The sequence below is a fragment of the Pseudorca crassidens genome, chromosome 4 (assembly GCF_039906515.1).
Source record: "Pseudorca crassidens isolate mPseCra1 chromosome 4, mPseCra1.hap1, whole genome shotgun sequence".
NCBI classification, from domain to species: Eukaryota; Metazoa; Chordata; class Mammalia; order Artiodactyla; family Delphinidae; genus Pseudorca; species Pseudorca crassidens.
The window spans coordinates 106163115-106180518 of NC_090299.1; the positions used below are offsets into that span (position 1 = coordinate 106163115).

The 17404-nt window shown below is 33.9% G+C and overlaps 1 protein-coding gene across 10 annotated transcripts in view; it reads right to left on the reverse strand.

Annotated features, from left to right (window-relative positions):
• The window catches only part of ANKRD17 (ankyrin repeat domain 17), a 163841-nt gene that overhangs the window by 56726 nt on the left and 89711 nt on the right, over positions 1–17404 (reverse strand). For 4 of the 10 annotated variants that reach the window (XM_067736242.1, XM_067736238.1, XM_067736243.1 and 1 more), the window contains 10 exons: positions 16326–16420; positions 14146–14383; positions 12597–12788; positions 12107–12240; positions 9813–9900; positions 8373–8500; positions 7977–8120; positions 7341–7443; positions 5095–5847; positions 678–826 (listed from right to left, as the gene is read on the reverse strand). In XM_067736242.1, the coding sequence (XP_067592343.1) occupies positions 678–826; positions 5095–5847; positions 7341–7443; positions 7977–8120; positions 8373–8500; positions 9813–9900; positions 12107–12240; positions 12597–12788; positions 14146–14383; positions 16326–16420 (2024 nt within the window). The remainder of the gene's footprint in view (positions 1–677; positions 827–5094; positions 5848–7340; positions 7444–7976; positions 8121–8372; positions 8501–9812; positions 9901–12106; positions 12241–12596; positions 12789–14145; positions 14384–16325; positions 16421–17404) is intronic. The other 6 variants (XM_067736241.1, XM_067736240.1, XM_067736239.1 and 3 more) reach the window with 6 other exon arrangements.

A 17404-nucleotide genomic window follows, 5' to 3' on the forward strand; every position in this document is an offset into this window, starting at 1 on the left:
CCTCACACTAGTCTCTCCATCAGGCATTAATCAAAACACAAAACTAAATAAACTTCAAACATTTCTCAGTCCTGAAGAAAGCCACATACCCTTACCTCATTCAGTAGTCTTCTAAGCTAGGCTGCTTGGCATTTCTTCAGGACACAACACAAGCTACCTTCTCTTTTCCAACCTCACTTTGCTCTGACATTTCATGGTAAACTAATTCTTTTAAAAAACTTGTTTTTTAAACTTAACAGTGTTATAGAAACAGACACATAGACTTACTACATATTTCAGTCAGCAAGATCAGAATTTTCAAAGACAATATAAATGTAACTGAGTATATATGCTATATAAATGGAAACCAATATGAATTTTAAGACACATCTTCTAATTTAAGTTTAGAAGAAAATACATTATCTTAAATAAGTTCTTTCTTTTTACATCCCTTTTAAAACTAAAGTTTAAGAAAAAAAGATTACTTGATGATATCAGAAACCAGATCTTCACAATAATTATCAGTAATAATCTGTATTTGGTATTTTATTTCTTTAAATGTGGATTCTAATTTATAACTGTGGCTCAGGTCTTTGCCCAGAGACAAAGCAGTCTAAGATGATTTAAATAACTGATTAATGTTTCTAATGATGATATAATTCCAGCTAAAAACTATCACTCCTGAGTTTGGAGCTTACCTGTGCATCAATATCAATGGCAGGGTAGATAGGAAGCATGGCTGAAGGAGAGATGATAGGACTTGGAGTTGGAGTCTGAGGTTGGGAAATGGAAGCAGCGATACTGTGGGTAGGAGTGTTTGACATTGCAGATGCTCTTCCACTGACTGCTGTTGAACAAAATAACTGTACTTAATGAGGATGAAACATTGTTAGGTAACAGCAAGAAATAGTTGTCAGAAAATATTTAAATATCTTTAAAAACAAAATATCTACAGGTAGACTGCCATAGCACTAATAACTCATTTTCCTGGTTATTTCTGACACTGGACAACAGACCAAAATTTAAATATATATTGAGAGTAACCCATTTGCTAAACAATAAACCATATGAAAAACAAATTCCCCTCTTATGGTATGTAATCACAAAACCTTAATTCAAAATAACCCTGAAAACAAAACTATTTTTATGAATTAAAATTAAATATATATGCAAATGGTTATCCATTATATCTTCTTAATCAGAAAAGGAATAAAAGTTAAAATAGTCAAGTTAAGAAGGAGAAAATGTGTCTTTTACCTGCCAATTTCACACCTTATTTTCTAGAACTAATGAAAGTAATATCACTGTTTGGGGACATTCGCTATTGAATATTTAAAATACTTCCTATTCTTTTATTAACTGCAGACAGGGGGTGGCCCTCAGTATGACAGCATATATATATATAAAAATTTGATCCTCACACAGAAACAGTTTCTCACATACAGAATTATTCTGAAGGGCGTAAAATGCTCACCAATCAATCTAGCAATCACACTGACTTAGGAGGACAAAATTAAAATATTAGGGTAGAAAAAAATGTATGCATGCAATCAGCCTTCAAATATAGATTACTGTTAGTTCTTCTAAGTATAATTTTGCCATGATATTATTTTCATCAAAATAAGCAAACTAAGAAGGGGCTAATTAGGTCAGTACTTGAGATGGGAGAATTCCAAAGGTGGTAGCAGTTGAGGGTACTTTATTCCCTCATCAACTCACTTCTGGAGTTGGCATGTGAACATCAATCCTTTTTCCCCCTTATTAAAAATGCTATAGCACTAGAGTCTGGGCATTAATCTTTGAATGATCAACAGTAGTGTGGATGTATGTTACCAATGTAGTTATCAACTACATGAGACAGAAAACAATCATGATTCACAACTGGATCTGAAACCAGGCAAAAGAGGTTATGCTCCTACCAAGAACAAAACTGAAATAGACCTTATCATAACAATTATAAACACAATTGTCAATTAAGAAATCTATTTTACATGAAATCCTTAGTTCAGGCACAAACATACACTATACATTATAGCAACACACATTCTAAAATTATACATTTTTAAGTCCACTTAAAAGCCAAAGGAAGAACAAAGGAGGAAACAAAACAAAACAAAACAAAACACACTATTTGAATCCTTAGGGATCCAGATCAATAGAAAAGGGCATGTATTCAACACTAACATGTTAATCATCTAATGACCTTGATATTGTTACTCCACGTTGATAGTTTTGTATGTTAAGAAAAAGATCAAGACAATTCAAATGTACACATTCTAGATATAAATTTCAAAACCATATAAAATCTATGGCTCTTAAAATGGGTTCCATATTCTCCTCTGATTAGACTGATTTTCACAAATGAAAATGCTAAACACAAAATTAGCTTAAACAGAATGAACACCAATCTGTCCAAAAAACTGAATTTTATTTCATGATACTGAACAAAAAAATCTAAGTTTATTGTTAAATGACTAAATTATAATTTACATTTCAAGTTGAATAAGTTCTTTTAAAGAACATATTAGTTTTCTTATTTTTGGTCAAACTGGTTTTTCTTATCACCTCTTCTAGAAGGAGATAGGAAAAATCAATTCTCTCATTTAATTCCCTTGGGGTACCTATGATATTGGTTTACTAAAACTAAATAGCTGCCTGTCACTCATCCATTCTCTACAATTAAAAGTAACAATTGTAAATATGTAGGTACCTGAAGGAACCATGGTACAGACCAGATCTTTACGTGTGGAACTTCATTTTAGGGTCAGAGAGGGAAAACCAGATGCTCAAAGAAATTTTAACGTCAGGTAAGGAAAGAGGGAACTTGACAGCACAGCAAAGGCAAGTTGTTAAGACTGGTTAAATAGGGAACTGATTTTGGTTTGGCTAGTACAGAAACCAAGGAAGATAGAAGATTCTGACCAGCCAAGCACTAGAGAAAAAGAGACTGAATCTTATAAAAGCAGTCTAATAAATGGGGACTAAGGAATAAAGAACAGACATTATGCTGAAGGAGAGAAGGAAGACTGAGCCTAATGAAGTTGTAAGATATTAAAAAACCCAAAGAAAGAAATGGAAATGGTCATTAGTCAACTGAAACAACAATTACTACCACAGAAGAAGTTTAAAGGCTGTGGAAGTGAGTGTATATGTGTATGTTTGTGCACGTGCACATGCATGATGCAGGAATGGGTTGCAGGGAGGTAGCTGGATGTTTTTAATCCTGTTCTTTCTTCTGGCCATCTCTCCTCTCCCCATATAAATGAGAATAAACAGGTAAAGTATTTTTATAATATGACAAGTATCTGTCATATTTCCTAAGAAGTTATAAGCTTTAAAAAATAATTTTATATGAAAACACCTGGAACACATAGGGAGAATTTAATTGTTTTCGTTTGGTAAACAAATCAACAGAAAAACTACTTTACAAACCTCCGATAATTCTGATCAGCATAAAAATTATACAACTGGCAAATCATTATTGAACTATGCCCAAGAACATCAGGTAAATTCTGATAGCATATCAAAAAATTTTTAATATTCATTGGTATGGAATGTCCATTCTTCATTTAATTGAATAAATAACACTTAATTCTACACATTCTTTGGTAGTTGAATTGACATATTATAAAGAACACCATTATGATCTAGATTAATGGCCATGAAAGTAATATCAAATTTGGCATTTGGAGCTACTGTGCTTCAATTTTCATAAGATATATACTGTTTTTAAAATTACATTCCCAATTATTATAACCCACTAATGGTGATTAGTAGTAACTTTCAAATCTATAGGAAAAATGTATACTTCTTAATATAAGAAGCTTTGTAGTTCTTACTAACAATTAATAGCATTTTTTCCGATGTAGTTACTGTACCCTCTAAGATTAGCAGAGACTTTCATTCCACATACTATTGTTGAGGTGATACTAAAAGAAGACTAGGAAACTTTAGAGCAATTTCTAAGTACAAAATCTGTCTCATTAGCTGGTTTCTTAGTTTCTGAATGTTAGCTAAATATCTCAACACTATACAATTTCATTTTCTTTTATTCTTTTAAAAGATTAAAATTAAGTTATGTATAATCTCATCATAATATATAATGCTACTTAAACACAGTTTCAAAATTAGAAAAAATTCAATCATCCTTTAAGTATAGACCAAAGAATTAAAAGGGGGGAAGACAGCAGATGAAAATTACCAAAATTCACCTATTTACTCCCTTTGTTTTCCCCTGTTCCTTCTTTTTCTGTTTTTTTTCTTTACTTTTTTTTTTAAATGAAGGAAATTATTCTTTTCAGTACAGTATTCTTATGGCTTATAATTCCATAAAATCTCATTCTACTACTTTGTTACAGAACTCACAAAAACTAAGTACCCCAAACTAGAACCATTAAAACAACCCCTAAAATATTTCTTTTTGCCAATGAATCTAATTAAAATGGAAAAAAATTTCTCTGCCTACCCATTTAAAGATATATCATTTATGATACTATCAAGGGACCACACCTGCTCATAATACAATTAGAAAGAAACTACACATGAACATTCACAGGGGATAAATCACTGACATACAGTATAATCAAACCTTATTTGGTTTGGTACTTTATTATTGTTGTAAAAGTATTTACTTTTTTTTTCTTAATATCCATCAGGTTTGAAGTCTGATCCATTAGGATATAAAGTATTTCTGTTCACAAATAAGCTTTCTGATATATCCTACTAGTTTTGCACTTCAACTTCTACCAATTTCCCGGTTTATTGGTGTGAATACAGAAGCAAAAAAGCCAAAATTTTATCAGTATTCTGAACTTAAAGAGAAAAAACAAAAACAAACAAAAAAATCAAACATCAACCTGACTACCGAAAAACCTAGATTCCCAGCCTACCCACCTAAGTCAGAAAGTTTCAGCCACTTGCATTGAATAAGCTAATCTTTAATTTGACCTGTATCCATCTGAGAACGTCTGAGATTGAACTAATATTTCTAAAGATATACATGGTTCAAGAGTCCAGAAATAGTTCTCAAGTTGGGTAACGGCAAAAAATTCTGGCACACTCTTACTCGCCTTAAGCAAATCATATTTGATACCTGCTCATAACAATATAACCCACCTGCCATGATGTCATCCAGCGTGTCATTGAGGGTCTGAGCAGGGCTGGCTACCATTAACCCTTGTTGTGTTTCTGTCAGAATTCCTTGCCCCAGCCCTGCCAACTGTGCTTGGCCCAGTACTGGCTGTCCAACTATCACTCCTTGCAGTTCTGTAAGATTTGCGATGGACCCTGGAGGCAAGGGACCTGCCGCCAGAGGCAAAGCTTGAGGCATGGCCAGAGGCTGGACTGGTGCAAAACCCATCTGAGCAGCAGTTTGCTGGGGTTCATCTTTAAGCAAAACGGGATCCACTTGCTGTAACCGTGCATAGTCTCCCTCGGAAAGCTGTTCTCCAACCCCAACAGGAGTTAGCAGTCCCAGATGTTGGCAAGACTGTTGCTGCTGCTGCTGAAGTTGAATTCTTTGAGCTTTAACCTCTAGATACTGCTTTTTTAGCTGCTGCTGAGTTTTCAGTTGTAATTCTCGTTCTACTTTCTGTAGTTCCTCCAAAATCTTTTGTTTCTTCTGAATTTGTTCCTCCCTTGTTTTGTTCAGCTCCTCGATCTTCTCCTTGGTAAGTTGGTCAGCATGAGCCAGTTCCAAGGACTGCAGCTGTGCATTCTTTTCTATGGCTTCTTTTATCCTCTGTTCCAGTTCTGTTAACTTTCCCTGAGCCTCTTCTACAATGCTCTCTGGAGACTGATTGGTGATGTAACCCTGTACATCCTGGCTGTTTGCTGGCAAATGGCTGCTGGACTTTTGTTTAGAAGCAGCTGTGTGAAAAAGAAACCCCCTCAGAAGTGCACATGAATGGCATCCTCATTACAGAGTTACTGTTGGGAGGTTTAGTGCCAACAGTTATGCACCAAGTTAATATATCCATAGAAGGTGAAAATGCACTGTTAAGGAGTTAAAAACAAATCCACCTTCTTTATCATAAATATAAAATGTATGTATTTTATGTGCATAGAGTAACCTTTGGGAAATTAATTTCAGAATTTTAAAAATATCACATGGTTAAAATTAGACAATAGAGGGATGCAAGTTTGTGATATCTAAGTGGTACAATTAAAGTAAAATCTAAGGCTATGTGTAGATAGATACCTCATCTGGTCATAAAGATGTAAAAACTTATCATAACAGAAAAATAATGCTAAATTATTAAGATGTAGGGAAAACTTAAACCTCTAAGTCAAGGTTTTTCTACATTTAATAGTCTGTGCCTTTTAAACACACACACATACACACAAAGAGTACTCAAACCACTGAGAAGTACCAGGAAATTAAAATCCAACTAAAATATATGTCTTTGTTGGGGCCTACCATCTTCAAGACTGATAAAGGTAAGATAGAAATTCACATATTCACAAAGCTACCTGGCCAGTAGAGAAATGGGATTCAGTTTCCCTGGAAGAAAAGATGCTGAACTATGACATCCACTGTATCTTCTGACAGCCAGGTGAATAAACATATCTGGCTATCGGTATAGCAATCATTTGCTTGCTATACCAACTGAAAAAGGTGCCAAGGCTCTAGATTGGTAGTGGTGATTGAAAAGAACTGGTGGAAATACTTAGTATTCTTGTTGGTAAAATAATATAGGTAGCCAAAAACCAAAAAATTAAAACCACATTGGTTCCTCAGGTAAAACTTTCTAAAAGGAAAAACTGATTAAAACTGGTAGCTGTAATCTTTTGGGACATAACTTATGAACATGCATGATGTAACTTCCACAAACCAAATATGGACCTCAGAGTTCTAGAGCAACAAACAACCATATCTGAAGTAACTTTGAATTCTTGGTTGAGAAAAGGTATTCCAGATATAAAATCTATATTAAAACCAGTTATTCTAAAATAAAATTTAATTTTGATCTAGCTTATTAATATTATGCCTCATATCACTACAGAAATTTTAGTAATTTACAAAAATGTCACCCAATTATACGCAGCCTAACATTTTAACATGAATAGAAATGACTAGTTATTAGAGGAAATCATGGATAATCAGAATTGCATCAAAGATGAGCATCTGAATTTCTACTGCTAATACTTCTGATTCCAGCACAAATTAGTGTTCTTAACTATGTTCTCTCCCAATAACATGCTTTTTTCATTGTTAAAAAAAAAAATCTTCAATTATGCCGACCTAGTAAAATTCATTTTTTGTGGAATAATAATTTTAAATGGCCAGTTTTTGGTTTTTTTTTTGCAATCTTATCATTTTTACTTGGACAACTTGTTAAGTCTTTAGAAGTATAACTGACCTTTATTCCTGATGGGAAGAGTAGTGGCAACATTGGCAGGTGGTTTGTCAGGCTCCTGAGGTGGGACAACCATGGGCAGTGCTTGAACTGGTACACGAGGAGCCTAAGACAAATGAAACTGATTATATATCTGCTTTTCCTCACCTTCCATTACATAATTTGCTTTAAATGAAGAATAAGTTACAAAGATCCATTCGAAATATTTTTTCATATGACAATCTCAGGCGACATATTTACTTAAAATGTGTTGGTATCAAATTATTTTCCATGACTTTTTTTTTTCCGGCCATGCTGCACAGCTTGCGGGATGGGATCTTAGTTCCCCGACCAAGGACTGAACCCGGGACCCAGCAGTGAAAGCGCTGAGTCCCAACCACTGGACACCAGGGAATTCCCTCCATGACATTTTTTTAATGAACTTTGAAATCAAAAGATTATTCTGGCCACAGTAAGAAAGCAAAGCAAAATCATATCAATCTAGAATCTGAATATTACATCAGAGGTTCATTAACCATATCAAGTATGTTATCTATAAAAAGAACTACATATTATAACAAAAAACAATCTAGTTTAATCTTGAACTATGACCGAAAAAGGGAAAAAGATGATATAAAATGCTTTAGTTTAGAAGCTTACCCTATTTAAATCGTGGGATGGGGGCGTTAACTGAGTGACATCTGGTGGAGGGGCTGAAAGCAAGTTATTAGGATAGTCCAAAAGATAGCAAACAACGCTTGTATGACCACCTTTTGCTGCTTCTATCAACATAGTCGAGCCATCCTAAAAGAGTGAATATGGAAGGGGAAAAAAATTTTTTTTAAAGTTAATTTACAGAAACATTAAGGAAGATATAGCCAACAGGCCCCAGACACATTAAAGTTTTAGGTTTAGTAAAGAACACTTTTCTCTAAAAACAGAAGAAAATGAACACATTTAGAATGCCAATACAAGTGGAACTTATAGATAATCATTTGTTATGCTCAAGAGTGAAAATTAATTCACAATGCTACCTGAAACATTTGAGTTACATACTTTTAAACGGTGAGTAGGATCTGCCCCATGAGCCAAAAGTAGTTCCACCACTGCCAGATGACCCCCTGCACAAGCCAGGGACAGTACAGTATGGTCATTGTTAGCTGTGGTTCTATTCACATTTGCTCCTAAAACAGACAAGGCATGAAAAATCATGTTAATAGAGTGTTGTTTCTTAAATTATGGTAAACTTCAAAATCGAAGAGTAGAGAGAACAGTATAATGAAGCCCCACATACCCATTACCCAGCTTCAATGATTATAAATATGGCCAATCTCATTTCACATATACCCACATCCATTCTCCTCTCCCATCTTGAATTATTCTAAAACAAATCCCAGACAAACATGATATAATTTCATCCATAAATGTTTCAGTATGAACCATTAAAAGATAATGATAAAAGTATATATTATTCCTAATATAATCACTGTTTTAAAAAAGTAAAATATAAAATTTTATCTACATTTTAATATCTTCAGTGGGAAAGATGACTAAAAACCAAGAAAAAATAAACCACACTGCCCTCTATGGGCCAAATATGGAAGGAATTAACAAAAAATAGTAAGTAATAATAGTATAATCTTTTTTCATTGGGAAATATCTGAGAATGAAAACAGGTATATTTTCCCCTTAATATGAATTCATCCCTGATTTGGAGCACTGTGCTATGCATGTGGGAAATGGAAATAAAATACCAGGAAGAAACTGGAATCAAACTCATTAAAATTAAAGAAGAGAGGAGATAATAACTGAAAATAATTTCATTCTTCAGAATACTATGTCTTATTTATAAACATATAACACAAGGAAGTGTTCAAATTGCCTAAAATACTTTGACCAGTAAGTTATTTCTGATTTATTTTCTTTACCTACAAACGATTTCAAACTTTAGGCTACCTTTGTTATTAAGGATTTTGGTATTCAAAGTAGAATAAATGACCATGAATGAAAATGCATTTTTGGCATATTTGTTCCATTTCAATTTTGATTTTTTGGGGGGGGTGCTATATTTATGACCACCTCTCTATATTTTACAAAGAAGGAAACTTAGGCCCAAGGAAATATAAAGAAGAAAAGTGACTTGCCTTCAAATTAATCAGTGGCAGAAACAACATAAAAATCCAGGTTTTGAGATATATTATTACATAAACAGAAAAGACTTCAAGGTATCTAAACCCTCAAAGTTTTTTACACAGAGAAATTTTTCTGTATTGAAATGTTTTTTAACAAGGGTGGTATTCGGTATCAGAACTCTTCACAGTTTGGAATGGTTCTATGTGTTGCAGGATGTTTATCAACTACCCACTCACAAAAATCTCAGTAGCATCCCTCCACCATGTGACACCTCCAAAATGTTCTTTACCTGTAAATCTCTTAATACCCAAGGGCAGGGGATAGATACCTGTGGAAAAAAATTACTGCCTTACACAAACCTACCTTTACTAATTAGGAACTGAACGGTACAAACATGACCAGCTCTTGCAGCTTTCATTAAAGGAGTTCTTCCACCTTCAGATTCATGCTCCTGTTTAAAAACCACAGACTTACTTGATATTTAATTTCTAATGAACAATTATTCCCTTTCATGAAAATCAAACGGAAGAGAACTGAACTAATTTCAGAATCTAAATATATTAAATAACATGCTTTGAAGTAAATCTAGGAATACATTCTTTAATTTAAACAATCTCAAATTAGAAACATGTTCTATGGAAATATAGATAAATTAAGAACTGGGGTTATATTCATGTGATTGTTACACCCTCATCTAAATCCATCTGGGTAATTTTTCCTTCTCTCTACAAAAAGGACTGTGGAACTTGAACAATGAATGGCACTCTAGCACAGCCCTCTCCAAACAATCAACATTATCAACATTATCCTAATCCACTGCAAGTGATTTTCTTTTCATAAGTTTGTATCCTACGTGTATGAATTTCTCTAAGTATATCACTCTCTGTCTTTACAGACTTCCCATTATCTCTATTTTACCTTACATAAAAATAACAAGGCTAGTGATATTTAATACCATCAATTATAAGATATAACTAGAGATTTCTGGATTTCAAAAGGATGGAGAACCAGCTGCATTTTTGCAATTCAGAATATCAGCATAGGAAAAATTTTCAGATCTTACAGTATAAAGGTTTGAGAAAAAAAACACCTTTTATAAAGCATTTTACATGCCAATATTTTTTACACTTACATCGGATGATTCTTCTCCGAATCATACACTAAGTTGTTTTCATTGCAATTAACTAAGCAAGATTACATTGCTGTATGTTTCACAGTCACTGTAGTAAACACTGGAAATTTAGTTCCTAAGCTGAAGAAGCTCAAAACCTAATAAGAAGAATATACGCATGACTAGCTAGAATATAACGTGCGTCATAAGTTCTCCAAGAGTTGTACCAACACAGACATAGCTGAAGGAGGCCACAATAGTAATCTAATTTAACCCTCTCCTTTCATAAATGAGGAAAGAGAAGTTAAGTAAAGTTTAAGTTAAGAAATCAGTTAATTGAGGAGCCTGTTTCTGCCTGCATGTGAGTTTCTGTCATAAACTATGAACTTCTACAGGAAAACACATTTGCTTATTAATCTCAGCCCCATGAACACACGGGTGCTTATGTTTTAACTAAAACCTACCTTTCTTACTCCCTCACAGGCTAAACTGGAAGAATGACTATTTTCCCCACACACAATTGCTTTTTTCTTCCCTACATCTCAGGCTGTACTCATACTATTTCTTCCAACTGGAGTATCTCTTTTGTAACAACAGCGCAGTATCTACCTTTCTAAACCCTACCCAGCCCCAAACATAACATCTCAGATGACGTCTTCACCTCTTCTAAGCTTTTTTACTGTCTGTCCTTTCCCTATGACATCTCTTTGTAATCTACCTTAAAATGACCTCAGTAGGGACTTCCCTGGTGGCGCAGTGGTTAAGAATCCACCTGCCAATGCAGGGGACACGGGTTCGAGCCCTGGTCCAGGAAGACCCCACATGCCATGGAGCAACTAAGCCCGTGCACCACAACTGAGCCTGAGTGCCACAACTACTGAAGCCCACGCACCTAGAGCCTGTGCTCAGCAACAAGAGAAGCCACTGCAATGAGAAGACTGCGCACCACAACGAAGAGTAACCCCCGCTCGCCGCAACTAGAGAAAGCCTGTGCACAGCAACGAAGACCCAATGCAGCCCAAAATAAATAAATAAATATTTTAAAAAATGACCTCAGTATTTCATCCTTCTCACTAAATAAAAAGTTATTTGAGGGAAAATATTATTTACTGAATACTTATCTTTTTAACTCCTTTACTTAATAATGCTTTGATGGTATAGGTACAATTTATTTCCTAAACTACAGTGAAATGCCTCTAAGCCATATTTGCCTTTTTATGACAGATCAGAAAAGCTTCTAAAAATAGCTAAGTACTTAAGAGAAGATCTGTATTAATTATTATGATTAATTATTAACATATCAAACACAAAATTTTCCCTTTTTTGTAGGGGAAAAGGGGTAGTAGACTGGATAGTCCTGCTAACTAGGAAAATAAGAATGGACACCAAACAGCATAGGAAAAAAATATGACTAAATGAGATAAAGAATGGCAAAAAGGCCAACATAAAATCAGAAGTAAAGAAACACCTTTTGTCTATAATCTCCTTTCAATTAATTTCTTGTCTTAGCTTTAAATATTAAGATTTAGAAAGTGACATAGCTTACCAGATCTGCTCCTGCCTGAAGTAAGACATCGGCTACATCGGTATGACCATTTTCACAGGCATATGTTAGTGCTGTATCCCCTGTTGCTGTTGTTGCATGAACATTAGCTCCTGCAGTAGTGTTAGATACACAGCCTTAATAAAAGAATCATAAGACACAAATGTGGATACTGAAATTTCTTCTAGATAAGCCATATCTCCTCAAATTAGACAAAACAGCCTTATCCATTTCTAGAAATAGAGAATACTGTCAGCATCTTTAAAAGCAAAAAAGAAAAAAAATTAGAAATAGATTACTGCTTAAAATTAAAACTGCAGATATTTCAAACAGCAATAAGGTAAATTATTTATTCAAAATACACTAAAAAATGTATCACATTATTTTTCTATACACATTCAGTGCATCATACATCAAAAAAAAGCTATTTGCATTGCAATATTTTTACTTAAATAAATCATGTAAAAAAACTCCCAAATGCAAAAATGCCTACCTGCAGCTAATAAGTATTTAACTAACTCCAAATGACCCTCTTGAGCAGCTTCCATTAAAGGGGTAGAACACCCTAGTTCTATATCAGCTCCTGCCTTAATTAGAAAGTCTGCCACTTCCAGAAAGCCTCCACAGCAAGCCAAAGTCAAGGCAGTTTCTTGAGTTTCTTCTGTCTGTGCATTGATATTTGCTCCTAAAATAAAGATTCTAATTATTTAAAGAAAGTCATTAACTTATTCCAGAGATAAGCAAAACATTATTATTTCCTAGTAAACTATACTTCAAAAATGAATATTTATATTAATTTACTAAATGATGAAGTACCTCTCCCCTATTCTAGGAGGCAGTTAAAAATAAAGAAAACTATCAAAACCACATCCACTAGTCCATATTTGACGTACACTGCTGGAATAAGATTTATTCAGCTAGAAGGTACAAGTCATGTGATTTAAGGCCTTAGAAAATAAACCACATCCCCTAGTTATAAAGGTTCAAAATAATGATGATAAAGATGTTGATGAAAATAATAATAGATAATATTCAATATGCTGTTATTTGTCAGGTAATATTTAAAGCATTTTACATATTATTGTTAGCTCCATTTTTACAGCTAAGGAAATTGAGATTAACTAACTTGCCCAAGGTCACAACAACATTATCATCATCACTACAACCACCATCACCACAGTTAACACTTAACAGACACTATATGACAAACAGTGTTCTAAAAGCTTTAAACACATCTATAAATTCCCACAACAACCCTACAGACAACAAAATTGAGGCACAGAAGGTTAGAAACTTGCCTAAAGTTACAAAATCGGCAAGCAGTGGATTTGTGATTCAAACTAAAAAGTCTGCTCCAAAAACTATGCTTTTAAAATTCTAGTCAATATTACCTCTCAGTAAAAGGTTTTTTAAAAATGTGCCATTCCTAAATTTGTACAAACAAAACCTTTACTACTAAAAGAGATATAAAACCAGGCTACCAATATGGATAGAGATGCGAGATTACTTCTAAAGTTAAGGTATCTTAATACAGTCAAGTAACTGTTTCACTTTCCCCAAAAGAGAAGCTCACAGTGTACTGAGCTCCTTGACAGCTTCTTATACATGCATTGTTGCATTCTCATCAAGTTAGTCCTTATGGCAAGATTTCCCATAGTGTACTTTATGAAACACTAGAAACATCAAATATTTATTAATAGGTATTCTGCCCTAAGAGGCATTCTCTCAATATATTAGCTGCAGAAATGCTGAATCTCATACATACCCCTACATAACCTACAACCCTATCCCACCCCCGCTTCTCTCTATTTTTATTCACACAGCACAAAATGGCTCTGAAAGCTCTTAAATAGTAAAGAAGTCCATTTGATTTTATTTAGTACAGTATGAGAGCTGTTTTCAAAGAAAATATTTCATCTTTAGTTTTTGTGATAGCACCTCATTACAAATCTACTAGAAAAATGAAATAAATTCAATTTTATAAAATCATAATCTTACATTTTACACATTTATGCGTTAGTGTCTTGATTGGTATTGGTTACCTTGGCCTAAAAGTAACGCCACCATTTCTTCATGTCCTTCACGAGCAGCTTCCATCAATGGTGTATAACCTTCATCATTGACCTCTTCCAGGCTAGCTCCTCTTTCAATAAGTAAAGCCGCAAGTTCCACGTGCCCACCACATGCAGCCAAAGTCAATGGTGATTCAAATGAATCAGCAGGCATGTTCACTTGGGCACCACTGTCAAGAAGTAACCTAGCTACTTCAACGTGGCCATCCTGATTACAATGCAATTAAAAAAACTGAATCAGCACCATTAAAAAATCTTTAAAAATACTTCTCAATTGCTATACAATGAAGTTTACTGATCTCAATTCAAATAAGAATAAATCTACATTTAACAGGTGAGTAAGCAAGCATTAATTAAGACATATCTACAGTTTACTCTAGTAGTAAATAGCAATTGAGGATATAAAATATGTAGAAAAATATCTTCAATCAAAAAGCTTATTAACCATCAGAAAAAAAAAACAGTAAGCACATAAGATAAGAGATTACTGTGAGATAACATCAACACTGCATAGTATAAGCTTAAATGCTAAAAGTATAAAGTTTAGAAAGGGAAAGTAGGATTTTCATAGGAACTATAAGGATAAGCAAAGTTTTGGCTAGGTAGAGAAAGAAAAATCCAATACTTTTTAGAGGAGTGGGGGAATTGAGCATGATGGGAAAAGGGAACACAATATGTACATGGTAATTCCTTTGTTGTTTGACAATCAAATGCCAGTGAAAATTAAGAAAAAGAAAAAGAAGTTCTCTCTTAATATCTTCTGTCTTCTTTACCAGTCTCCCTTTCTCACAGTTTTCCTAAATATTGGCAACCCCAAGGCTCACTTTTCCATTCTTTCTTCCTTTGATACATTTTTTCCTTCTGTATTACCTCACAGACATTTCATCTTCTTTTGAACATGTCATGCCCATTTTTGCCTTGGTACTTGCCATATTACACAACTTTAATGTCTTATCCCTGTGGTTACTTTGCTGTTCCTTTAGCTCAGAATTTTCTCCTTCCATTAAGTAGTCAACTCCTACATTTCCTTTAAAGTTCAGTTTAAAACCTCAGTCTCTTAGCAAGTCTCCAAAACGTATGGCCCCTACTAGTATTTTTCATCTACTTATAACACTTACTTATATTGCATGCAAAGTAGGTCTACAGAATATTCCAGTTTAATTTTTTAATCTACATATAGTTTGTTTCTCTAATGGGGGTGGCAAGGATGCTTTAAGTTCCTTACACACATTATGTCATTTAATCCTCACAACAACCCTAGAGAAGGATATTATTTTAACAGATGGGGAACTCAAAACCCTCCCAGAAAATTTGTTTAATCAAAAGAATAATTTACTAAAGCAAACACTGGTATGGCAATAAGAAAAACAAAAAATAACTCAAGTCTTAAATGGCTACCTAATTTTTTTAAAATTAGTAATTAAAATTTAACATCCTTTCAATAATCATTCTCCGAAGGGAAGTTGAGACAAGAAACTTAAAATTTGGGGTCTGCTTTATCTTTGGTGTGTTTTTCTCATAAATCTGCCTATAATGTTATTCTGATTCATTTCTGTGCCACAAGTCATAGACTGAGATACAAAAGTTTAAGAGTATTATTATTACGCATTCTCAAGTACAAATTAAAAAAAAAGTTCTTAAAAAAAGGAATTCAAGGCTGAGAAAAGAGCATGATAGAGGATCTTTGGGAAGGGAAAGTCTCTGGAAAGGGATCTTTGGAAAAAGAGAATGACAGAGGGAGAATTATGTAATGCAGATAATATTCTAATTGCAAATTTTTCATAAATTTTAAATTACGGGTTTGATGAACATGTTTTACTTAGTATTATGTGCGTACTCTGTGGATTATGTTCTCATTTTTAATATCCTTGATCAACTTTTAAGAAGTCACTTTTTGTGCCAATTACATAAAACCAGTATAACTATGGGAGACTAAGAAAATGAAGGTAGTGCTACAAAGCTTCAGAAAGCACCTCTGATAGAAGTTAATACTGCACGACTGGCTCTTATAACTCAGATAGCTGAGGTTCTGATCCACAAGTCATGATAAACAGAATCTTTGAACCCAAGGAAACGGCACTCACTATACACTGACTCTGTCTCTACCTAATATATAAATATATTTCATGTATGTATTTCACCAATCTTACCATGCAAGCCTCCATTAAAGCAGTGTGCATTTCATCTGTTTTATGCTCTTGATCTGCGCCTGCTTCCAAAAGAAATCGCACCATCTCTAGATGTCCTAAACCAAAAGTTTATAAGATTACTTAAAAATATTTTATTATTCCCCCAAAATAAAATTAACAATATTTTGAAAAGTTGTATTTAACTTACAGCAATACATTTATTACCATAATACTAAAGTCAGCTACAAGCCACCCTCAACTGCCCAACACAAATTATATAAGTGATCTGTGCTGTTCTACTCCTTACCCTGTTACCCTAGAAACTGCTATTACTAAAATCCTTGCTGTAGGTGAGCAAAGGTGGCCCTAAAATGCAACACCCAGAATATCCCCTCTACAACCTTTTTAGGGCCCAGGCATGCCATAGTTATTTTATTTATACTATAGACTAAATTAGTTTTTGTGAACTAGTAGCCTGGGATGATAATCATCATTGAAGTTATTTCTATGAGGAAATGAGCTTTAAGTTTCCATAACTAACTCACAGACATTTTAGGAACAACCTGCTTGTAAGTTGGAAACCATATATATAAAAATATTCTTGAAACAACACCATTTATATTTATTCATTTATTTAGATATAAACATATACATACACATACATATATATACACACACATATATATACACACACATATATTTATGTAGTTTCAAATAAACCATATGCTTCAGTTCAGATAAAGATTACCTTGTGAGTAGTTACAATGAGCATAAATTATATTTTAAAAAGGACTTCAGATACTATGTAAGAAACAGTAGAAAAGTGACTAATTTTTTTCCAACTTCATCTGGAAATGAGCTGCAGTCAATTTTCAGTCAACTGGAAATGGAGGAAGGAGTGGATGGCAGAATCATGAACAGTTAAAATTAACTCTGGTGAATAAGTGTAGCACCTGCCATACCTTGTTTTTGCTAACAAACTATCTCTCCTTCCTCTCTGTCATTCTCCCTTCCCAAAGATCCACATCAATGTTTAAGTCTCAGCCTGAATTCTATCCCTTCCCCATCTCCTCCTTGTCAATCTGTATCCTAAGAGACCT